This window comes from Acanthopagrus latus, chromosome 4 (genome assembly GCF_904848185.1).
Source record: "Acanthopagrus latus isolate v.2019 chromosome 4, fAcaLat1.1, whole genome shotgun sequence".
Taxonomy (NCBI): Eukaryota; Metazoa; Chordata; class Actinopteri; order Spariformes; family Sparidae; genus Acanthopagrus; species Acanthopagrus latus.
In genome coordinates, this window is record NC_051042.1 from 18,380,743 (window position 1) to 18,403,569 (window position 22,827).

General features: G+C 40.3%; 2 protein-coding genes across 4 annotated transcripts in view; one reads left to right on the plus strand and one right to left on the minus strand.

Annotated features, from left to right (window-relative positions):
* Window positions 1-17: 17 nt before the first annotated feature.
* Window positions 18-9,176, minus strand: spg7 (SPG7 matrix AAA peptidase subunit, paraplegin). The gene is made up of 17 exons (XM_037096236.1): window positions 8,559-9,176; window positions 7,380-7,482; window positions 7,203-7,292; window positions 6,862-7,103; window positions 6,593-6,732; window positions 6,147-6,249; window positions 5,921-6,046; window positions 5,614-5,776; window positions 4,739-4,912; window positions 4,533-4,657; window positions 4,201-4,303; window positions 3,991-4,101; window positions 3,757-3,872; window positions 2,936-3,092; window positions 1,823-1,986; window positions 1,505-1,582; window positions 18-1,411 (listed from the first exon to the last, which is right to left on the minus strand). The coding sequence occupies exons 1-17, from the start codon at window positions 8,775-8,777 to the stop codon at window positions 1,205-1,207; spliced, it is 2,421 nt and encodes an 806-aa protein (XP_036952131.1). The 5' UTR covers window positions 8,778-9,176; the 3' UTR covers window positions 18-1,204.
* Window positions 9,177-11,457: 2,281 nt separating this feature from the next.
* The window catches only part of ankrd11 (ankyrin repeat domain 11), a 104,894-nt gene continuing 93,524 nt past the window's right edge, over window positions 11,458-22,827 (plus strand). For 2 of the 3 annotated variants that reach the window (XM_037094238.1, XM_037094241.1), the window contains exon 1: window positions 11,458-11,905. The gene's annotated coding sequence lies outside the window, so the exon portion shown is untranslated. The remainder of the gene's footprint in view (window positions 11,906-22,827) is intronic. The other variant, XM_037094240.1, reaches the window with a different exon arrangement.

Consider the following 22,827-nt stretch of genomic DNA (forward strand, 5'->3'; position numbering starts at 1 on the left):
TGCACATACACCAAGTATTATTATTAGTAATATTTAAATAAAACTTTATTTTAATATTAGCAACAAAATCCTTTGGGACTTCACATTCACTTGTGGCAATCAAATGTATTCACAGCCCATAATACAAAGACTTTTTTTCAAAGAATACATCAACTCTGCTATCACTATATATGTCTCACGGTGAGTAACATCAGCCGTTTAATCATTAACATGAAACAGCCTCAAAAAAATAAAATGCTGTTTCCTCACATGTACACATTTGAATGTGTATTTATCCACAGCAACCTACTACAGTTTGATTTAAGTCCTCACCGCATCTCACTTGAATACCAAACACAATAATGTGGACCTTAATATGTCTGTACAGATGCACATCACCTGAATTAATGCAAATAAATTTGGTGTATGTACAAACAGTCACCCCTAAAGTCAACAGAAGTCAATAGTATGATTCAATTTTCAAATGGCTAGCTGCTCCCTTGCTTTGTCATTTGCAGAAGTGAAATAACATAAATACTCAGAAGCAGTACTTGAATCCACACCTATATATGCTACAGTATGCTTAAGACAGAGCATATGTTGATTTTGCATAATATAAGTGTTGATTAAAGGGCTTTTCTATACCATCTGCACTTCGGGCTACTTAAAAAAGGTACAATATGTAAGAATTGGCCATCTATCGAATCCATCCTCAAAACAGACAGGATGAAGCATATCACCTGCGTAACTGCTAATCGCTGTGAAATGTAAATGCCATTGACCAGTTCGCGATGCAGCTAGTGGTCCAGAATGTAAGCTTGGTGGACCAGGGGAGTGTTGGTGCTGCCACCACTAACATGGGAGCTTTAGACTGGTTGTCATGCCAACTTCTATAGGTGTCTCTTCAACACAATACAGAAATATCATTATCTTCGAGTGTTTTCCGCTAAGATTCTTACATATTGCACATCTAGATAGAATTCTTTCTATTGTTTCCATGACATAAGAACATGGCTTCAGATTATGGGTCAGGGCTCACTAGAAATTATGTTTGCACAAAAACTCTGGATTGCAGATTTTAAAGAAACTTGGCAAATTTTTATGTGTGGGCATACGAAGTTTCAAAGTGCCGAATCTATGCCAGGCTAAGAAAACTCACCCAGCCCTTGATGACCCCCACCAAATGTGGCTGGTGGAAAATTATTCTGAGACATACATTTTAAGATCAGGCGAGCTGCGGATCTACTTCGTCCTCTCTGTTTTTGCGGGGAGGTGGCTGAGGTTCATCTTCTCCCGTGTCTTGTTTGTCCCTCTCAGCCTCCACCCAGCTCTGTGGGGCGATCATCTTCTTGGGCCCGTGAGGGGGTGGACCCAGCAGGGCTTCAATGTCGTCATAGTTCACCACCTCACGCTCTAGCAGTGCATTGGCCAACTGGAAAGACAGACCCAGAATAGTTTAAAACTAAACTAAATGTAATACAGAAAAGATGCACTGAATTTATGATCAGAGAAGGGAACAACTGACCAGCGTTAGCTTATCTTTGTTGTCCAGGAGCAGCTTCTCTGTGTGCCTGTAAGCACGGGCTATCAGCAACTTAGCCTCCTGAAAGGACAACATTTACCATCACATCCATACATTATGATGACATGCAACAACATTCAATGTGTTTTGGGCAACATTAGCAGAGATTATAAGAAATTCTATTTCGGAAAACCTTCAAAAACATTATGTCAAAATCTAAAACAAAATTGATACTTTAAAGTGATAACCAAAACGTATTATGCCAACGTTTACAGTTGCTAATGAGGGCTAACAGAGAACTCATCCAATTTTAGAACCCACGTGGTCCATCTGCTGCTGTAGACCCTGGCTGAAAGGACGACGTCCAACGGCACCTTGCTCCTCTGTCTCCGGGAATGAGACCTGGCCGACGCCGTCACACATGCCATATTGCTTCACCATGGAGTATGCCACACGTGTCACTTTACGTAAATCATCTTGAGCTCCTGGGACACAGAATGAGGATGATTAACCCTGAATTATACGACACAGTATAAGAGAGTAGTTGTATTAGGATGATCCTATTCAGAGAAGAACGTTCATTAGAATTCAGTACAGAAAACCATGGAGCCCTGGGGTGGCCATAGAGAGAAAAACAAAATTGCCAAGGAAATATCAAGGCTATGTTTTGCTAAAGAAAGCGTGATCCAACTCATTCCCGTGTTTTGGTTCATTTGCAGACACGAGATAAGAGCATTAATCCAAGTCTTATCTGAATCTAAGTATACCCACTGTGTGTAAAGATGCACAGAAGTGCAGATGACTAACAACTCATTCAACAACACTGTTAGCTATCCCTTATATAAAAAGAATAATATGCCAGATGCTTTAAAGCATTCAGTCACTCTGAGCCACTATCTTTGGGTTTTCTCCATTACATTCTAAGTTAATCATGTTCATGCATTATTAACATCGGACCTTTACTCGAATATTTGCATTGATTTTAACCAGCCCTAGTATGCCTTCAAGGACGAGGGTTGGTATAAGCTATGGCTGTCAAGTAAATTATCAGAAAACAGAGAAAAGTTTAGGTAGGTTAATTTTAGTGAGACATTCGGGTCAACTTGATTTTACAGACACCTTGCACATATCTCTTTATTTAACTTATGGTATAGCTGAGGGTGTTGTTGAATGAGTTGTGAGTTTTTATGCAAAATTTAATGTAGTAAACATACTCTTTACTCAAATTAACAAAAACATGGGAGCAAATTGCATCTTGTGCACACGCAGTAGCATTTTGTAATTTAGTAAAAATCTATTGGCACTCAGGGGTTCCATAGAAAATTGTATATATATATATCACATTTTGATAAGAATGAAATTGAATAAGAAGCTCTGAGGAAATTCTTTGAAAGCAATCAGCAGGATAAGTGAATGATGCTGATTGGAATATACCTGTTGTAACTTTGTTGAAGGTGATGGCCTCTGCAGTTCTTCCTCCTAGTGCCATACACATCCGCTCAAACAGCTGCTCCTTGGTGAACAGGTACTGGTCACGAGGTAGGATCTGGGCAAATCCCAGGGCTGCGTTAGTCCGCGGGGCAATAGACACCTGAAAAACACAACACATGAATTCAAAGGTTTTCAAAAATTTCAAATTCTTTTCATCCACATTTTCTTAATTGTCTTTCACAGCGTGCATGAAATGGGTTTTGTTTTTGTCATCTTATCAAGTCTTCCTGAACTGACTGTGATCAGCAGAAAGAGACTTTTGACCTCAGTGGTTGCTCCCTCACAAATGTACTGAGGCTGAGGTTGATGGCAGTCCAACTGGCGCCCAATCAAATAACAATCTACATGTTAATTGAGTGCTAAACATCTAACACCTAGTCTGATGTCCCGGTCAGTGTCATTTTGACACATAGTCAAATGTGTGAATTTGAAAAAAGAGATGCAGGGTACTATGCTCAACCTTGAAATGACTAAATGAAAAGGTGTTACGTATAAAGCCCTAGAACAAGACTGGTGCTTTTGCCTGCTCTTAAATTATCTCTTTAAATACAGTGTCGGAGAAGGCTTTAATGGAAATGTTCTCCTAATCTCTACACTCCAATATGAGCCTTGATTCAGCCACACTTTGTGCCAAAACTTTGTTTTATAGGACGAATCTTATCAAAGCAAAATATGACAGACTTGTACAGACATTATACAACAGACAGGACGTGTCTTACATTTGAAATGAAAAGCCCTCAATACATCGAGGAGCAGCGCTTTACCTTCATCACGGCCTCTGTGTGCTCAAGCAGCCATCCCACCAAGGCGTGTCCAGACTCATGGAAGGCGACCACCCTCTGCTCCTCTTTAGACAGGATCTTACTCTTCTTTACACTTCCTGAGGACACACACACACACACAAATGTATCAGATTTCGTATCAGGTTTTTGGTAACTAACACAAACACAGATTTTCATTTTCCCAGAAAAGGCTACTGTTTGTTTGAATCGTCGTACCTGCTATCACTCTCTCCACTGCATACTCAAAGTTAAAGGTATCGATGGACTTGTACCCCTCTCTGGCAGCATGCAGGGCAGCTTCGTTGCAAATGTTAGCAATGTCCGCACCTGCAGAGACAAGAGTGAGTTGACAACAAGGTCACATGATCAACATATAAAAGAAGGTTTTGTTTCACATGAGGACAAAACATTAGAGTATGTATATACCGCTGAAGCCTGGCGTGAGCTCAGCCAGACGCAGAGAGTAGGAATTAGCTGGTTGGGTAAGCTTCAAGATCTTCAGGTGCTGCTCGAAGATCTCCTTCCTCTCCTGAGAGATGATGGTAAAAATGAGATGAAGATTTAAGTGACAAATTGGTTTAATTGTCCTGATATTATAAAGTTTGTCTGCTTGAGAATATATACGATGGAACGGCTTAATACTGTAGCAGGGCTGTGAGACACGATGATACACATTGTATGATCATAGGAGAGGGTCGATGATTCATTAGTAACTATGTCAGTTAAGGTCAGCGGTAACTGTGAGAGCTCAGGACTACCTGCAGTGTGGGCAGATCTATAAAGATGTGCCTGTCCAGTCTGCCTGGTCTCATTAGAGCATTGTCCAAGATATCAGCTCTGTTGGTGGAAGCAAGGACGATGACATGGTCTGTGGTTCCCATTCCTGCAAAAGGAGAAGAAGGCAGGAATGTATTATTCTGTCCAAAAAGTCATCCTCTGGTAACAACTGAGATTTTTTACTCACCATCCATCTCCACCAGCAGCTGGTTGAGGGTCTGCTCCTCTTCTGTGTTGGAGAAGCCTGACATGTTGTTGGAGCGCTTCTTTCCCACAGCATCGATCTCGTCGATGTAGACGATGCAGGGCGCTCGGCCTCGAGCCTCTTTGAACAGACTTCTGACTCTCGCAGCACCCAGGCCTTCACACAAACACAATATTAGTCACATCTAAACTGAGGAGAAAGACAGTATTCAGTGTTGGTATGTAACTAAGAACATTTACTCAAGCACTATATCTTGTACTGTAATTATGAGGTACTTGTACCTTATTTGTGTATTTCCATTTTTTTGCTTTTTTGGACACAAACGTGGCACCTTTTGCTCCACTACATTATGTGATAGCTTCAGCTACTGTGCCAAAATAGTGCGTTTTTATGTGTTTGATTCTGATAATCCGGAGATTGCTGAATACTGGATACAATGATGAGTCTATCAAAGTCTACAGTATAAACATACATGCAAGTATATGTATAATTTACTTTTACATGTACTTTTGATACTTAAGTACATTTGATGTCAGATACTTTAAAACTTCTGCTCGATAAATTTTCTTATGGGTAACTATCACTTTTATCAAAGTTATATTTTGACACAATATCTTAAGCTCAGCAGTGAAGCCTAAAATCTAATATAGTTATTTCTTTTTGCAATAACTGGTGTGACAGAATTCATTCAACATCAACTATCATTTTTTATGACGTATACCACAAGAAAATGATGATTTTATCAATAAATTACAGTTACAATTCCTGCACTGAAACAAAGGAAGAGACATTTGGTCTATCACAAAAGTGTTATAACCAACATTATTTACTCTCATACTGAATATTGCTATCTTTACCTCCAATGACCTCCACAAACTCAGAGCCAGCCATAGCCAGAAAGGGCACCTGGGCCTCAGTGGCTACAGCCTTAGCCAGCAGGGTCTTCCCACAGCCTGGAGGCCCGAGCAGCAGTGCACCCTTGGGAACCTTGGCTCCCAGCTGGAGGTATCGTTCTGGATTCTGACAACAGTCAGATTAAAGTTAAAGGTTTTACTCATCTGAGAATGACACAAAGTACTTTTAATATTGTGGTAAAGCCTTACCCAGAGGAACCACTGCTAAAGTATCATACAATACCAACATATTATGATGCTGGTCTCTTACCTTGAGGTAGTCAACAAATTCCTTTACTTCCATCTTCGCCTCGTGCATGCCTGCTACATCTTTGAAACTCACACCTTTACCCGACTTGCCGTCCACGATGGTGAACTTGGCCATCTTCAGTTGATTCTGTCAAGTAATATGCAGTTCATACGCTGGTGAAATCACTGGAATATATTAATCACCTTAGATGTACATGTGCCAATCTGCATATTTTTGGATCACTCACGAAAGCACTGAAGCCGCCCTCTCTGCCACCCATGCCTGCGAGTCGAAAGACATACCAGAGAATGGCCACGCCAATAGCAGCCATTCCCAGAGCGTAGATTGCACTGCAGAGTGAACACATGGCAAAACATTTCAATGAGTCTTAAACACTTTTATTTTTTTCTACTTCAATGTGGGTGAACATCAAAGTTTAAGACATTTAAAATACAGAATTGTTTTCTAATTTCTCCAGTGTTTAATGTTCCCACAAGAGACCATTAAGGGATTATAGTTACAGCACATAATGATGAGACCTATTGGTTGTTACTAATGAAAGGAATAAGCCAGCTGACAAGTTAATTGATAATTACTCTGGATGGAGATTGCATTCCTTCAAATTGCTCATTAAACATTTGCAAGCTGGGTTTCTTTGGATTTAAAGTCTGCTCTAAGAAAGGTTGTTCTTACTTCCCGAAGAATCCAGTGCGTTTGTAAGACACCGGTATCCTGTCCTTGACGTCAATATTCAGCTCTTCTTCAGCAGCTCTCAGCTTCTCCTCAAATTTGTCAATGTTGGCGACCTGCATTCTGTATGTGAGCGCAAGCCTCTGCAAAAACAAAAACAAACAAACAAAAAAAAAAGCCATGGCAATAGGTGAGAAATGAGTAAGATCTGTTGTAAAAATACAGAAAAACAATGCTAATAATGTGATTCATTAAACCCGGGCACAACATACCGGCCTTCCGAAGATGACTGCTCCAGGATGAAGGTTGATTTCTACAATGTCACTCTCGGGAATGACCTGCACACGTGACACCTCTCCCTTGGCCAGCATCTCGTTGACAAAGTCATTCCAGGAGATGTTACCGCCACTGCTATTAATCAAGTTCAACACCGACATGACGACTGCTATAATGATGAGGGTCCGCACGCGCTCCCGGGACATCTGGTCATTCTGCTCTCGGCGCTTCTTCTCATCTGAAAGGTGAAGAAGATTATGGGACACGAGTATAAAGGGACCAGAGAAAGAGCAGTGAACAATTAGGTGTCAGGCAGCTAAAGCAGGTAATCACTTACCTTCATCTTCCTCTGGAGTTTTTCCCTTTGGTCCATTACCTTTATTTTTCTCTTGATTAGACTGAGACGTACTGAAGAAGTTTGTTGCCCCTGAAACAAAGTTTTTTTCCCCATCAGTAGCTCTAAATGTATATGTATGTATGTATGTATATAATCAGACTAAAATTGAGTGTTTACCTAACAGATTTGCCACACCGACAGGGTTCCTCAACAGGCTGTTCCTGATTAACTCCTTGCTGATTCCCACCATGGCCGGACCCAAGGGTCTGTGGAGAAGACTCTAAAACAAGAATATTGGGACACCAGATTTTCTATGAAATTGTAAACTGTGATCTTGCTGTTCAGTACTGCACATGCAACATCTATTGCACGTCTGTTCGTACGTGGCGTTACCTGAGGCTTCCTCCATCTTTTTTTTTTTTACAGGATTTGTATTTATTTTTTCTCAATATAGCAAGTTCTTCCTCACTTGAATCAAGAGTCTAAGGACAGTGGGTATTGTTCATTGCACATATTTGAAAGCCCACTGATGAGATGTGATTGTGATTTTGGGCTATATATATATATATATATATATATATATATATATATATATATATATATATATATATATATATATATATATATACACACACACTAATAATAATATATACATATATTTATATACTAATAATAATACTATAATCAAACACTGATTTCATTTGATTGTTTTGACAGATATTAAGACTGCAACATAATTCACAGTTTTGTATCATGATTTTCATTTTCAGTGGAAAAACAAACAATTTAAATCATGCAGATGTGACATTTATTGAGGTCAACACCAAACAAACATTTCTTCCATCTGTACCATCTGTAGAATGAGATTTGTTGGCCAGGAAATCTTTGGAGCACTACAGTACTTCATTATGATGCTTTTTTGTCACACAGTTTATCAAGAAAAAACAAAAGTCCTGCTTCTGTGATATGGATATTTCACTTGGCCATGATGTAACTCTGATAATATTCTATCAACTGTCATGTCCTACAACAGTGTAGGAGCAGTAAAGAATGATCTAATGTCAGACAGAAGTTTGTTGAAATCATCTTGGCTACAGACATAGAAACACATCCAAAGGCTTCAACAATCAATGTGAATGCAGGGGGTTGTTCTTCACACTTGTTATAATAAGGTGCCAACAGCGATGAATAACTCTGAATTAAAATCTCGTCTTTATTTTTTTCATAGTATATAGTTCAAAGCAAAGAGTACTCACATCATGTACTTACATCACTTACAGTTATCACCACCAGAAAAGGACACAATCCAAACTTTTCACGTTTACTGATAGACTGTTCTTCTTTTTCTTGTCTTACCTGAATGACTCTCTGTGGTTGGCTTGTAAGTGTCCGCACTGACTTCGATAGAAGCATCTCTGTGACGCTATCCCACCTGGACAGCACATTATTAACACTGCTGCTGGATGCCGACTTATTTGCCAATAAATGAGAGTTTCGTCTGGACAGTGTCCACAACAAAGCTCTACTGTGTTTTCTACAGAGGGCAGCACGATGCTGCAACAACAAAGCTGACATATTGTCACTTAATGTGTACGTTAACTACACAATTGCAATCCCATAGCTATCGGTTTACTATTAAGCTGAAACTGTGTATTATAACACGCCTGGTTACCTCTACCCTCGGTCAGCGCTAGCTAGCTAGGTTGCTATGTTATTCAACTGTGCAGCCTCGCAAAGATGCTGCCTCGACATCAACACGGCCACTATCCACTTCCGGAGTTCCTGCTCACGGAAAATTAAGCCAAACAAAGCGATACGCATTTACTCTAAATGCGATTTTATCCTCGTTGTCCGATTAGCATTGGAGTTGAGGCTGCTTTGAATATGTGCTGAAGATGGAGCAGTAGAGCTCAACACATCTCGAAGACTTTTAAAACATCTTCGTCCCGAACTTTGAACTTCAACCTTACGCCCTGCTCTTCGAGGAGCTACTAGCTGCGCAGGGGTTTGCGCAAAGTTTACGCAGTATTACGTATAAATCCTGCAGTCTGCAGTCTCACATAATAATCAGCCAGTTGTGCAGTAAACTGTAACTTAGATTGAGTAGATTATTAATGCTGCTTCAGAGCGCTTATTTATTGTCACATTGAAGGTTTGCAGAGAAGTTAAATTGATCATGAAACTGATCACAGTGTGTGTGTGTGTGTGTGTGTGTGTGTGTGTGTGTGTGTGTGTGTGTGTGTGTGTGTGTGTGTGTGTGTGTGTGTGTGTGTGTGTGTCCAAATGTAGCAGACCTACATTTGAGGACACACAGTTACTGTGATCAGTGTTATGGATGGAATAAACTGATCATTTGTCTACCCTTAATCTGCACATCAGTAGAACAGTGCAAAAATTTTAGAAATACAACATTATATAGGAGTTATTTTTCCAAACACTAGATATAATATCATAATTGCCATGTTTTAGGGCTCAGTAATAAATCAACATGATATTGTTGTCGTGATTAACAGGACTATATGTCATATAAATGTATTTATTTATTGTTATATTGTGACGAAATTGATAACTTGGGGTTTTAAAGGCTGTATTACAGTACAGTGATGTAATTGTCTGAATTTATCAAACAAATTTATCTGTTCTTCTTCTATTACTTGCCTTTGCCCACTTTTACATCACATCCACACAACCCTTGATTATTTTACAAAGAAATCTCACTGTGTTCATATTTTGTGAAAATACCAATAGTCATCCCGAAAATATTGTTGCGGTACCAATATTGTGATATATGATTCTGTCACCCAGTCCACGCATCTATGAAGTGCGTTTGGGGGGGATTTAAAAAAATATACCGATTATATCGGTGTGTGTGTGTGTGTGTGTGTGTGTGGTGATATAGCCTTAAGCTTAACACTTTAAGGCCACAATGCCAAGCTATTCTCGAAAGCAGTTGAAAAATAAGCAGAAAATTACAATTTAAATAATAAAAATCTTATTAGATAATAATGAAAATAATACTTCATCTTCAAAAGTGATTTTTGAGAATATTACGCATATATGGACTAAAACCTTTGAGAATAACTAAAAGTGTGCTGACTTTGTAAGAGTGCTCCAGCAGAGTGCGCTATTGGTCGACTCTGGGTCCAGTAGACCTAGATCCAGTAAAATTTAGCAAAATAAATGCATATAAACAGATCTTGCTGTGAGTTATGCTGTGAGTTATGAGACTCATAACTTGCAAGAGGCATTCACACAGGCAACTGTGTGCGGGGCCAGCTGTTTGATGGTTTTCGTTCCAAATAACCACCACAGGGAAGTACTTTTAATGATAATTTCCTCTACGTTACTAGAAGGACCGTCAGTCAATGAACTCAGCTAGTGGAGTCTGTAGTAATTGCAGTAATAGGCTGGTGATCACGCCGGTTGCTGCCCCTTATATCCTTGTCGCTGTTGTAAATAATCACAGCAATGTCATAATAAGCGACGTGTACGGGTCAGTTTGAGTGACATATTCAGTTCACCAATCAGAGTCGACAAGTTTTATTTGAACCAATGTGAGCCTTCCTTACATCCTTTCGCGTTTCGGTTTGACCATGGGTGCGTTAAGTTTGTGCACCGGCACGCTCCGCTGTCTTGCCAACTCCTCCGCGTCTGACCGAAACCCAATGTCTGAGGTCTGACCCATGCGCCGCAAACAGAACTCACACCTTCAGGAGACCGTTATATATCGCAAATAACCTAATGAAACAAGTGATTGTACGTTTATGAGAGGAGATTAATCACATGTCTACATTTAATACGTTGTTTGTGTGAATGCCTTAGCAGCAGCTTTGCAAAATGCTTAAAATATATTTAATGTATTTCCTCAGAGTACACACGCACGTTTGCATTTGAAATAACCTGTGAAGAAACTAAAAGTATTAACAACAAGTCAGAAAAAATAGCGTTTCATGTTTCAACAAATGTAATAAACAAAGTCCAGAAATGAAGAAAACGAGTGCACTCGACGCCTGTACTCCATTTCCTTTTCTTGGTCTCCAACTATATAATGGAGTGTGGTCTCTTGCGTTTGAAACTGTGAACCTCGGTCAGCCACGTTGGCGCTCCGCTTGTATTTGTTCTGAAGGGAGAGCGGGATGCTATGAAGACCCAAAATGGCGTCCGTTTCATCTTGAGCAGAAACGGTATCCGCCCACTGCTCCAGCGCCAATCAGGACGGTCGTTTCATTCCCGAAGCGTTTCCGTCCCGAGCGTCCACACACTGAAGTCAAAGGCCGCTCGAAAACCGCTCGAATGGGTTGGCGGAGAGGATTAAACCGAAACAAAATATGATCTTTTGATGGTTTAGATTCACCCAAGCAAGCCTACCGTTGTACAAATGGAGTGTTGAAGGTTTGTAGTCTGTGGTGAAGATCAAATAGCTACGCTGTAAACGAGTATTCGTGGATATTTTATTGTTTTTTTCTTTGGGACCTCTGTTTGCTGGTCTGCACGGTTTTAACAAGCTAGCGCTAGCCTCGATTCTAGTGAGCTGCTGTTGAGCTGCGATGGTCGTCGCGAGTTTATGCGGATGTCTCCGGACCAGACTATAGTAAACCAACGGCAACAAATGGGATCATCCAGCATCGGCCGAAAACATCGCGGCGTAGACTAATCATTACAGATTCTTATAATTATTTGACTTTGTGGAAATTCAGACAGAGGTAAGTCGCATTTTCACTCGTCTTGCATAGCCAATGCGTTAATGACAACAAACTGACTTGCTGGCCCTGTGGCTAACTCGGTTTGATGTGTGTTGCGACAGAGGTCAACTTGCTTTATCTTAATTTACTAATTATTTCTAAGCATGAATATGCCTTATGTATGATTATGGTTATGTAATTTGTACTCAATGGAAATGCTGATCTTTATCTCGCTGTTCTACTTCTTGAACGCAGCCTTTTTTTATGTTTATGCTAAACTGGATTTGTCAAAATGCTGATAAATGCTTAAAACAGGCATTCATTTCGTGCATTACGCATAGAGATAACACAAGATTTCACAAGTTGTTCGATCAAATCAAATTCAGCTATGGTACACCAATGCCCATGTGAGATTGGATTGCAACTGACGATGTGTTTATGTTTTTTAATTGCAATTAAATGTATCGAGGAAGCAACTAGTGTTGCATACACTGCTGTCGTACATGCACGTATATGCACATGCATAACAACAGATTCAGATCTCGTGTAATATCATCGAAGGTTTTTTTTCTTTTCTTTTCTTTTCCTCGAAGTAAAGGGGAATTAACTTGCAGTGTCAATCTACACTTAGTTTTCGAACACACTCAGGATAAGCTCTAATGGGCACTTCCAATATCCCAGACACAAAATATTATTACATTTCCCAAGGGAGTGCAGTCATCACATCCAATTGTTGACCCATTTCTGTTTATCCAAAGCAATAGAGTATACTGGGATTGTGTCACTATATTCTATCTGCATTTCCGCTTAAGTGTGCACAGCATCATGAATTCCTGTCATGAAGCACTATGTCTAGTCCATGTGCTGGTCTGTTCCAGCAGCACATAACCACAACAGATGTGCTACAAGACTGGCAATAAGGCAAACAATGAATTAGATTGTCATAACTCAAATACATGAAGAAGATGTGTGTGTGCTTTGTGGGAATACTCAAAGAGCCGTGCCTTGAAGTGTCTGTGTACAGTTGGATGACTAACAGTGGGCGGTATGGATAGATAACTGTCGTAATCACTTAAGTTAGTTCAATGGCGTGCCTGTGTTTTCTGTGTTGAATAACATGCACTTGAGGGAAGATGGTATACATGGTAGGATTTGAGATGGGCTGTAGAGGAAATGGAATATTGAGGAGAAGCTCTCCGCTTTGGTGCAGTACCAATGCTGAGGAAAACACTGCAGTGCCGCTGGTGGTGTTTTCCACCAAGATACTGAGAGTGTTTTAGCTTGTTGGGGCGTTCATGTTGACTACACTGCAGAGGCAGTGATGCATATCTCTGTCCCTTGAGCTTGCGTAGGTCCTATTTCTCTGCACTATAATTAAAGCCTCAATTCAAATGGTATCACATGCACTATTCAGTTACATATGCAGATCAAGATGTGTGGGATTTAGATGGACACTAGGCATCTTTGCAGAATTCCCTACACGTAGTATTTCAAGTACATTACAATACATCACTGATGTGTTTACATTGTGAAAGTAAGACAGCCCAGATACAGAAAGAGAATCTCATAGAGGCTGCAGTTTCTCTTCAACAAATCAACTGGAATACATCTGTCAATGAATTGGAAGTTCTGCTTGTTTTGTTTTTGACATTACATGCTGTACACTTACTTTTTAGGTAGGGGGAACTTGTGTGTCTGTATTTTGAAATGCTAAACGTCAACAAATACAAATTGAAAGAAAGTAGGATCTTAGGTTAAAAAGTGTTGTGAATTAGGAAATGATCACATCTATCCTTTTTACATTATATTTAAACATTGGGACTTTGCAGTGTTGGGGAAACAATCCTAGGCAACCATCACTGAAATCTACAATTCTATAAATGGTATAATACACAAAAATATTAGTGTAGCTATCTCTTTATCTACAACTGAGCATAAATTCTGGTTTTAAACAGAATATATATAGAGAAAAAGGAAATGCTGTGCAGAATTCCAATGTTGATTTGGAATTCGAATGTCAATGTTGTGAATGAAGCTTTCAGAGCTTCAAAATATTTGGTGTATCCCTAGTCAAACTATACCGTGTCATAAGCAAAGATAAGTGCCATTTTACTTGACACTTTTGAACTGTATGTCCCATCTGTTTCCAATTAGTGATGGCTAGATTTGACCCCTGTTCCTTTGAGTAGTGCCAGATAATTAAGCCTTGCCCTCTGCATTCAACAGGAAATGGAGTTAAGAAAGGTCATGAGATGTGATTGTAGCTTGGGGTTACACGTTTTGTGTTAAAGATAGTCAGGCAACGTTTGTATGCTTCTACCCTTAAACTGCGCTGGCACTTGTTTCTCACAACTCTTCATATTCCATTAATGGCCGTATTACCAAGATGCGGGAAAATTTGCTGACCAGTGTGGACCACGCCACAGTCAGTCAGCCTCTGGGTTGCTTGTACATCAGCCCACTGTGATGGTGCTGTAAACAAAGTGTTGTCGTAAACATGCCTGACTGCACCGCTTCTCCACCTTGATCTTAAGTAATGGATTTTTGTTGCCTGAATCTGAGATGACCTGTCTTGTTTTTTGTTTTGTTTTTTAAGCTGAGTGAAGGCAAACTCAACTGGGTCTTGCACTGTGGGTAAAACACGAGATTGTTGTTACCGCTGTGTTAGGGTAGCATTTGCTGAGGTCAACCTGATGATCATTGGTAGGGTTAGGGTTAGGGTTAGGTAACCCACTTGTGTACAAGTATTCATATGACAAGATGTAATACTGTCAAACCTAAGTGAAAGTAGAAATGTCATCAAAACGTGAAGAGTATATCAAGGATGATATTCAAGAGGAGAGGGCAGGGTTTTTAAAAAGCAGATGCAGGGAGAGCATTGCAGCATTAGCAGAATAGACATAAAGCTTCAGAAAATGGCTCTGCATAGTAACTTTACAGCTGCATGGTGTACTGTGTTGTCTTAATTGGACATTTATCTGCCTATGAAATTTACGACACCATCCAGCAAATGTTTTGAATCCATCACTGTCAGTTTTAGCAACACCGAGCCTCATGTTCTTGGTGAAATTCTTTATAGGAGCATTTCAGAAATGATCTTTGTCCTTACTAGTGCTGGGCATGCATTAAGCTTGTAGCTGTGGTCAGTGTTACTGATGTTATACAGTGTTGTGTCATACACCGAGTGCCCACCACCCTCAGCTTGGTGCTACAACAGTTAACAGAAAGTGTGGCTACGTGCAGCACCAGTCACATTTCATTTATCACATAATGAGTAAAGAAAGCTGACTGGCAAAATGATGGTGGAGAATTTGTTGTCAAAGCGATTATCCAAAGCACCTATTGGTTAATATTTCTGATTTAAACCCAACACTAACTGGGAACTTGATAACATTACTGAGAAAATGAGTTGGTAACTTCACTGAGAAGTTAGAGGTGTGCAGCCTGTTGCACGCAGCTCTTCATCCAACAACCTTGTTCCATTGCTCTCATAGACTATATAAAAGTAAACCCTGGTGTACTTCAAAGTGATCTGCTGTCCAAAAAAATGCAGAAAACGGCTGATAAGTGCTAAACTCACCAAACACATTGCCTTTGCTGTGTTTAGCCTCCTTCAAAATAAAAGTTAAATGTCTAGTCTGTGAAGCTGCAGCAGTAGGAAATGTTCTGTTAGCAGTAAATTAATTCAGAATTCTATGGATGGTGGGCATCGTTTCATGTAAAAAGCCGGGTGTACTAGGTATCACCGGTGTTCTGGCGAGCTTATGAGTTGGTGGGAAAATTGCGTCACCACAGCAACCCTAGCATGCTTGTACTGTTGTAAACAGGAAGCAGTTTGTCTACTCTGTGGGTGGTTGCCTACAGAAAACACTATGAAAGAGAGAGGAAAACAGTACTCCTCTTAACACAATTACTATTTGTCACTGATGCTATTTTGTATACAAAACATTGCAAGCAGCAGTTTTTTCTCTTTTCCTTTATTGTATTATCAAAGTCACTGCGTGTCTTTATAAGTATATGCTATAAAACATAAACTATGTCAATGTACATATTCAGATATTCCAACATCATAACTTATACTCCCAAGTTCACATTTGCCAATGACGCTGCAAACAGAGATATCAGCTTCACCTTTTCCAAAAGTCTGTGTTTCTGCCCATCCAGACGTAAAGTGGACATTCTGAATATTGTCATCCTATAAAGAGTATTCCAAAAGGTCCATTTTGTAACCTAAATCGCTGTTCCGTGTGTACAAATGGCGAAAACACAAAGCAAAGTCATTATTTTAAGAAATACCCTCAGTGCATGATTGTATTTATGTTACGTTATTCTTGAAAATTACTAGCCAAGATCATAACAACCACCCAGTTGTTCATATTCTTAGACAACACATTTGTTTTTTTTTCTGCGTTTCCTGGGTTAGTATTTTAAGTAGTTGCCAGTAATGGTGTTGGTCTTGTTAGAGTTTCTAAATGTGAGAAATTTGAGTTTATTGCAATTAAAAATACATTTTATTTAACATTAATAAGATGAGTAGGTGGCTTTCTTAGTATGCAGTGTACTTTACAATTTCTTCCTTGAGTATTGCTGTGCAGCCTCTGTGAGTCTCAGATAGAGGAATAACAGCTGGCGTTGTAAGAGGGTAAAGAAGCCTTTAGCTGCAACTCCAGCACCAGCACCCATTCGGCCTGCCTTCTGTCCATGCAGGCACTCCCCTCCCCCTCCTGTGCTGAGAGTGTGGTCCTTTTAGGTAAACAAGCATGGCTACTCCTGTTTCTTGCCTGTCTTTGTCTGTCTCTGCCTTTCTTTTTCTCTTGCTGTCTCGGTGTCTCTCTCACTCCGCTCTCTTCCTCCCTGTTCGAGTTGTGTAAATCTTTTATAGCTGCTGTTCTACCAGCACAATCTCTGCGGATACTCAAATGGCATCTGAAGCCCTTTGAAATTCAGCCTAGTCCTTTGCCCCCTCCTCTATCCTCGAAGCAAAATGGAACAAAATGGCGGGGCCCAATCCTGCTGTTTCCCGCTGGGACTGTAGAGCCTCATTTCAGGGTTTAGGAGGTCCTGATGGTTGATGGTGACTTAAACTCATGTTAGGTTGTGATGACTTCCTAGCCCACCGCTGCACCGCTCTCAATAATATTTTCTCTTCCCTGAGTCTCTTGCACATCAAAGGGAAAGGCTTTCTATTCTGGCATGCCGCTGCTTCTCCAGAAATGTGCTTTTCACAGACTTGGCCTTTGATCTCACTGATCGAAGCTTGGAAAAGGAATATTTTGGGCCCTTGTTTTTAAAGGAAACTTACTGATATGCTCAATTATAATTTCAGGTACAATTTTAAAATGTAGCTAGTTAGTATATTGATTTACAGTATTTAAGATCCTATGACAGAAGTACTGTTTCTCATGGTAAGATTAATAAACATGTTTTTTTGTTTTTTTTGTAGTTGTTATAGATGTAACATCTATTTGTGAGGCCTGGTCTTGGTCTACAATCTGAGATATCTGTGTAGGCCTACAGGCTGCAGTTTAATTGCAATTTCAGTTTCACTCTGAATTACCCTAAAGAGACTCAACCATTGTAAATTCAAGTCACGACTGTCTCAAACTGTGAACTCCTCATGTAAATATATTAATTGCCAATTTTTGTTCCCTTATTCCAACAAATCTTCTGAATAGTTTCATTAGTTAACATATTTGTCATAGACATGCTGCCATTGAAATTCAAGATAAGACTAGGTTATCTTAAGGATAAAAAAAATAATAGGTGAAAGTTTTGGCTATAAAAAGCACCTCCACATCAGTGCATGTGTTCCACACTGAGAGAACCCAAGTAGTTAACACTATTAGGCAAATGGCTTTGTGCCTCGGTCTGGGCAAGCATGAATTAGGGGTGTTGCAAATCTGGAGACAACAGTTGGTGTTTTGATGGGATGTGCTGCTGAGCAGGAGGCTGCAGGGGATGATGTATTATCCATACGTGGTGTTGGAAATGTTCTGAGGTTAGTCGGCCAGGTCTGGGAGCTGATGGGAGAGACAGTCTGTGTGGTGTGTCCCTCTGGGCTTGGCTGTTCTGGTCTTTTCAGCCTGTTGCTGACACACAGGGAAAAAGACAAGGCGGGCTTCTTGCTCGTCGGGTTTCTCCTCCTAAACCTTAAGACCTTTTTAAAAAGAATGTCCATGCATATCTTATGCTTAGGTGGCAAACTATGTTCTAAATCTAAAATGTTACAAAACTGAACGTGTTGTACATCTCAAAGCCAGATGTTTGAGAGTACAAGTGAGAGAAAAAAGATCTTTTCTGATGCTATTTTTCTGTTGATGCTAGCTAATCATTTATTGAACCTGCATCTTCTGGCTTTTTACAGCTACAATGTTCAGTGAGTAGAATTTCAAAAGACTTTAAATGTGAAGTTAGCATTGCAGTTCTTGCTGACATAATTGTTATGTTGATTAGTTTGGTGTTATTATAATCTCTATCAACAGATATCTGCAAATGAATGCAGTGTGTATGTAGGCAGGGGATTCGATTTTGGTATCAGAAAGATTCTGGACCTTACAACCACAAAAAACAACCGCATCATCATGAGGCAGTTTTGTCACATTTATCCTTTAGCGATTGCTGTTTTGACATTGCACTTGTACTTATAGTGATTTCAAAAGTGTTATGACTAATTGCGGTCCTAGTTTGTTCTCTTAGGAGTGTTGACCAATGGCGAGCAGGCCTGGGTTTCATGCAGACAAAGAGTCCATGTGGGAAAAAAAAGACGAGCCAAAATGCACTCTTGGAACCCACTGGCTATTGTCATCACATCAGCAAAATTGTTGTCAGACTAGATGTATGATGGGACATTTAACCGTGTTGTGTCAGGTCAGGTAAACACAGTGAACTGGTTAGGCTAGAGCTGCAGGCCGCTTACTGCTGATTCAGCAATAATTTGGTGCTTGGGTGTGCTAGTAGTACTGAGGTAGTTTTAATGGAAGTCAGAAGCTTTGTTTGTCAAAGATTCCAAGCATGGAGCATCCCGAAGGACTCTCTTTATGCTGTTTATACAGTAATTCTGTTACAGAACTTAAACAAATGCATTTCTTAGAAGTTCGATTGCTGTGACAGGTTTTTTCCCTATCGTGGTATTAGCCCCCTCTTCCAACATGGTCTCTTAAAAGAGGACTGTCAGTTTGATGGCAATTGCAATACATGTGAAAGTGGTTTTGTCTTTTCTGGTTCCCATCACTGCAGAGATGGAATAAGATTTTGTGTCCTGTCCATATCCAACCTTTTTCACCCCGAGATAAATAAAATATGTCGGGGATTTATTGCCACTCTGAGAAATTGCTTCATGCTGACTACTGTTGCGCTCAGAGGCAAACAGCTATATCAGTTTTTGTTAAGCCCTCCTGTGCCCAGCCGTCCTCTTCATGTTGGTCATAAGCTATAAGCTGAGACAGGGGGTAAGGGTGTTAGGACAAAGTGTTGTTAGGTGGGGGAGGGTAGAGGTGGTGTGGCCTGGCTGAATCTCAATCACCAAGGCCCTTCAGTGCGGCTGGCCTTTTGATGGGCCAGCTGCAGCCATTCATCCACCCATTTACATTGAAATGCAACAACAGGAAGGGGGAGGGGAGGACTGTGGGGAGATGGGCCTCTGCGCTGGTGTGGTTGGGATGTGAATGAAAAGCAAAGGCATACCTAAATACCAAAGAGATGAGGTCCGTCAGTCGGGGCCCTGCTTACCAATACATGCAGCCATACTTTGTTTTCCCCCCAGCATGCTGTGGGGCAGTATACTTAGCACAAAGGATCTAAGCACCCTTTTTGACCAGTACATGCATTTTCACCACTCAGCTCTTTTCTGTCTTTACAACCAGGCTGGTGGCTATAAAGAGGTTGTGATTCACCCCAGTGTCCGTTTTAACAGCCCTCTACTGTTACACCTTTCGTCGATGCTGCTTTTTGTACATTGCCGTCTTCTTATTTTGTGTGTAATTGCCTTCAGACAGATGATTTACTTGTGTGAGATCTTTATCAAGGCTTATTTATGAAGCCTGTATGTGCTGCAGAGTTTCAGGTTCTTGTTCCTGGCTCGCTGTAATGGAGGTCATATTGTGCTATTGGCTGGTGGAAGAAGCCCGTTCTGTAGCTCATTAGGGGCTTCAGACACAAACTGTAGTTCAGACAAATGAGGCCAGTGTGTCACTTTTCTGAGTTCACCCAGCTTTCCAGGATAACTTGGTGTCCTCAGAGGTGTGCATGTGACATTGATTGAATGGCATTTTGGGGAATGTGTTGAAGTCATGTTCAGACCAGCAGTAACACTGCATCATAAAGCTGCATCCCTCTCATGTTTGCTGGTTTTTGCTTCTTTTATTTCATTTATGATAGTAAATAATGTTTTGGTTGGACTGAAAAAGCAATTTTGAAGATCACTTTGGTTTCTGGGAAATTGCGATGGACAGTGTTCTTGTGGCATTTTACCTGTTTAACTGTTGATTATAAAAGTAATCGGCAGGTTAATTGATAATGAAAATAATTGTTGGTTGCCGTTCCGTCTCAGACCACTGCATTGGCAGCAAAACATGTAGAGGAAACTTGAAACTTGCAGAACTTTTGCAACAAGACAATGAAACATTATCTAGAAAAATACAGTGTTGGCCAGTCAGATATTTTCATTCTCAGATTCCAGGTTTAATATTGCAGCTATGCAGATCTAGTGTTTACTCTTGAGCATTTAATTGGAGGATGAATGATTGTGTTTGTAAGGACTCACAGCATTATATAGAGCTGTGCAGTATTTTGGCCACCATGATGTATCGCCTCAGCATCGACATTTATTTGAAATAGGCACATTGCAAGATGTGTGTCCTGTTACAGCTTTTTCTCCTTGACACAAACCGGAAAATGTTCACGGTTCTGTTGGTCACTAGTGAGTGCCATGCCGTCTGTACATGCACAGCAAGTGTGTCTCCGAGCCGCCAGTGTTTTTTGGTCAGTGGAGGTGTGCTGGCCACCTTTACCCTTGTCATTTGATCACGTTGTGAAGTCTGTGTCACTGTAGCCAGCTTGAGGTATAACATAAGCCTTGTCTCTTGTGTCTGTTTCAGGAGGAGGTGTCTTGCTATTGGGAGTGCCAGGATTTTGCTGATGCTCCCAATAGTCAGTTGACAGTGCAGGTCATTTTGTGTCCTTAATAATCTCCCAGACAAACTGATATGAAGAGTGAGTTGTGGTCGACTTCATGTTTTTCCCAGTCTGAGTCTATTCAGGAATTGTCATTGTGGAGCTGTTAAGTGGGGACCTGCAGTAAAACCCAGAGCAAATTCATTACTTTTGAACTGGATTGGAAATGCTGGGAAAGAAAAACTGACTATTTGCCAAAACTATGGGCACTTAGTTCTGGTCTGGTCTGTTTGTTGTTACACTGCCGGTTTTTGGTATCATATTTTTCTTTCCCTCTTGCAATTGCTTTGATTTATTGAGACATTTTAATTTTCTATTTTCATGATATTATAATTCTTGTATTTTGTCATATAACAATATACATCACAGCCCTAGTCATAATTAGGGATGTCCCGATCAGGTTTGTTTTACCCCAATCCCAATCCGAGTCTAATATTTAGTAAATGCCGATACAGAGTCTCGATCCAGTATTTAACCTTAACTAACATTTTCCTGGATAATGCAGCTGCATTAAGAAAAAAAGTACCTGCATCCAAGCTGTTCCTTTTTTATTTTGCTGAACAAAGTATATACTCTCATATGGCTCTTTCTTATTCTGTATATGCTATTGCAACATAGGCCTGCCACCTTCCTTGTGTTAGCAGGTTAATCTATCCGCTGCACTGTGACAGCAGACCCTTGAATACAGCCAGGTGAAGTGTGTTTGAGACGCAGCCCATGCTTGGTACCTCCAAATCATCCATTGCTTTTTTCATACTCCTTACGTTATCTTGTAAAATGACATGGATGCGTTGCTTGTCTATTTCACACACGTTCAGCGTCTCCTCGATTACCTGTTTTACATGCTCTGCTGTATGAGACCCATGAAACTAGTGCGCATACCGGTACTTTGTAACTCAAAAGTGGAATAAATGTAATGTAATGCCGAGATCGTAGGATGCCGGGGATTCAAAAACTCTAGATAATGAAGAAAACCCTGATCTTCTACCAGGGAGATGAGTTGGTTATCCAGAGCGATTGATTTGATTACTTCTCTGTAATATTTATTGTACCAAATGAGTAGCATTAAATACAGCTCATTTTTACCCTTCGCGAAACGGTCATATTGCAGATGTTACATGTCGCTGTTGGACTGCTTTTGCTTTTTAATTTGTTTTTTCCCCACTGCAGACATTTTATCCACAGGTTTGCCAGAGTAACGTTACGTGCACGTCTGAGTTCTGCCACAAATTGTGCTCTGACGTAAAAAAAGTCGGCCTTGGGTCCACGTTCAAAATTGCTTTTCCCCATATGTGGAAAAATTCCCATATCGGACATCCCAAGTTATAATTTAATTTTTCACTGGTACGTGTAGCAGAATGCCCACATTAAGGCATCCCCTTGCATTTCATGAAAGCAGTGCTATTTTCTGCCTGACTGCCTACTTACCCAAGCACTAAGCTAATGTTACCCTAGCCACCAACTAGAAGTATTCTCATTGGAAGACATATCCCATTCAGCAAAACTTTAAATCTGCTTTTGGCCAGAGTTCAAGTGCACACACAAGAAGACTTCCAGTGAAAATATTCAGCATTAGATAGGAACTGGGACAACCCAGGCAAGGTCAGGAGCATGGGAGGACAGTCCAAAGGGGCATGCAATCCTTTCAATAGTAATGGCATTTGGAGGGTCAATAATGATAAGCAATCCGGTTGTCTCCTTTGCCTATGGGGTAGACTTACTTAGAAGTGTTTTAAATACATTGTTCATAAACATTGGGAATCAAATGAGAT

Excerpts from the sequence above, each read along its gene's own strand:
- spg7 (XM_037096236.1), bottom strand. The coding sequence starts at position 8,777 with ATGTCAGCTTTGTTGTTGCAGCATCGTGCTGCCCTCTGTAGAAAACAC. Across the intron at positions 4,913-5,613 it reads GTTTGTGGAGGTCATTGGAG|GCCTGGGTGCTGCGAGAGTC; the intron begins GTAAAGATAGCA and ends GTTTGTGTGAAG. Across the intron at positions 4,658-4,738 it reads GCTGCTGGTGGAGATGGATG|GAATGGGAACCACAGACCAT; the intron begins GTGAGTAAAAAA and ends CTCCTTTTGCAG.